This window comes from Salvia miltiorrhiza, chromosome 7, assembly GCF_028751815.1.
Source record: "Salvia miltiorrhiza cultivar Shanhuang (shh) chromosome 7, IMPLAD_Smil_shh, whole genome shotgun sequence".
NCBI lineage: Eukaryota > Viridiplantae > Streptophyta > Magnoliopsida > Lamiales > Lamiaceae > Salvia > Salvia miltiorrhiza.
In genome coordinates, this window is record NC_080393.1 from 45164398 (window position 1) to 45166810 (window position 2413).

General features: G+C 42.6%; 1 protein-coding gene across 1 annotated transcript; it reads left to right on the plus strand.

The window, feature by feature from the left end:
- The first annotated feature begins 758 nt into the window (after positions 1-758).
- Positions 759-2002, plus strand: LOC130992753 (abscisic acid receptor PYR1). Its single transcript, XM_057917499.1, has one exon. The coding sequence runs from the start codon at positions 997-999 to the stop codon at positions 1633-1635; it is 639 nt and encodes a 212-aa protein (XP_057773482.1). The 5' UTR covers positions 759-996; the 3' UTR covers positions 1636-2002.
- The last annotated feature ends 411 nt before the right edge of the window (positions 2003-2413 follow it).

A 2413-nucleotide genomic window follows, 5' to 3' on the forward strand; every position in this document is an offset into this window, starting at 1 on the left:
CAAACGCGGAGGGCTCGCGTGTTCTAGCCGTCGCTGGCCTGAATCCCACGAACCCAAGTCTTCTGTCGCTCGCCCGAAATCGACACCCTGCAGCCGGCGCAATGGCACCCTGGTCCGCCGCCCCGTCGTGAGCAAAGCCTCCGCGTTTGAAGAAGCCCGTGAGTTATGCGTGAGTTAGTCTGTTTCAAATTTGATTGTAATTTGATTTAGGGCTTTCAGATTTTAGGATTTTGAAAAATTAACCAAAATGACACAGTTTTGCTAATCTGTCAGCCACGTCATTTAAATGCTTTTCCGACGTGATTACGTGTTATTTTCCGACTACCAAGTCATTTTCTTGATTGAGGAATATTTTTTGGTCATGTGCAAAATTAGAAAAAAAGTAAAGATGATGCATTTTGGGGCAGATTTTATAGGTGATGTGCAATTGTAGAATTCGATGAAAGGTGATGTATTTAGGGACAATTAACCCTAAAAAGAAATTGCTCAATTTTCGCAAGAGAGAGGGAGTGTAAGTTAAGGCTAATTCACATGGCTAAAGAATTAAGCTTAAAAGGGGATTTTTTTAATCTTTTTTTAATATTTTTTTGTAGATATCTTTTTATCTTTGTGACAATTAAATAAATATTTTGATGTATTAATTCGTCAATATAAATTTCGACTGCACAGAAAAGATAAAAATCTGATGCCTAACCCCAAAAAGAGGATGTCCATAGTAAACATGCAGTTTAAAGTAACTCGATAGTATTTTTTATGTTCCCACCCACTGGGCCTCCATTATTGCCAATTTGCAATTATAAAAATCACAATAATTCACCATATTCGAATTCCCATTTTACCCTCGATCTCCCACCATTAATTATTTATAAACTTTACAAAAAGAAAAGGAGAAAATCGCACTCCTCAATTTCAACCCTTTTCTCCTTCACCTCTCTATTATCAAATACTTATTAATTAACAAAAGCAAAGACGACTCTGTATCTCTCTCTCTCTCCCATGGAGCAAGTTGAAGATGCGATTCCAACAACGGGAACATCAGAATCATCTACAGCGGAGCCGCCTAGCGCTCACCACACACTAGTTCCGCCAGGGCTGACACCGGAGGAGTTCGAAGATCTCAAACCGGCGGTGGCGGAATTCCATAATTACAGGGTCAACGCCGGCCAATGCTCCTCCATACTGGCGCAGCGCGTGCACGCGCCGCCACAGGACGTCTGGTCCATCGTCCGCCACTTCGACAAGCCGCAGACGTACAAGCACTTCATCAAGAGCTGCAGTGTGCGGGAGGGCTTCAGCGTGCGCGTCGGCGAGCTGCGCGACGTCAGCGTCATATCGGGGCTGCCGGCCGCCACCAGCACCGAGCGGCTCGACATCCTCGACGACGAGCGGCGCGTGACCGGCTTCAGCATCATCGGCGGGGACCACCGCCTGCGGAACTACCGCTCGGTGACTTCCGTGCACGAGCTCCCCGGCGGCGGCGGCGGCGGGATCTCCACCATCGTGCTGGAATCGTACGCGGTGGACGTGCCGGAGGGGAACACGGAGGAGGACACGCGCCTCTTCGCCGACACCGTCGTGAAGCTCAACCTCCAGAAGCTCGCCTCCGTCGCCGAAGCTAGGGCAACCATCGATTGAATTTTACAGGTAAATTAAATTCCTATTCTGTCCTTTGTAGATGCCCTAAGTCATGTGATATGCACGACTGCAGTAGCTATCTACGCTTGATTTGCACACAATTTCTGCAATTCCAAATCTGGAAATAAAGATGAAAAAAAGTGTAAGAAAAGGGACTTAATATTGGGGGTTTTTGTTTGAAAAAACTAGTTCCATCCATCTGTTTCTTTTGTTCTTTGATTGTTGTGTGAATTTTGATCTTTGGTGGAATAATTGGCGCTTCAAAACTACTTCTTCCAAAGTGGAAAAACATTGGAAGAACATTTGTAATTGTAATATTGGCGATTGGAGCAAATGAAATTGGAGAATTTGAGGCGGTCTACATCAATCAATGCTCTTCCTTTTTCATCTATTTTATTCTTATTCGATTGGTAAATGTGGTACCACTGTTGTTTTGCATCGGAATTTGAAAAGGGACTATATATAGGCTAATGGAATGTATGAATTTGTACATCATAGTATTATGTATTATTTTTAGTAGTTTTTAGAAAACTAAATTCCGTTCTTCAAAAAAAAAAAAAAAAAAAGAAAGAAAACTAAATTCCGTAACTGAAACTAAAAATTTACCATCAAATTCAGCACTGCACATTGTTAAATTGGTTTCGAGAAATTCTTTTAGTTTATATGAGCATCAATTGTGCGGGTTGTTGTTGAATGGATAATGGGTTTGGGTATGACAGAATAGTGAATGATCTATGGGATTTGATTTGATAGCTCTCGCAATATAATTGAAAATAGT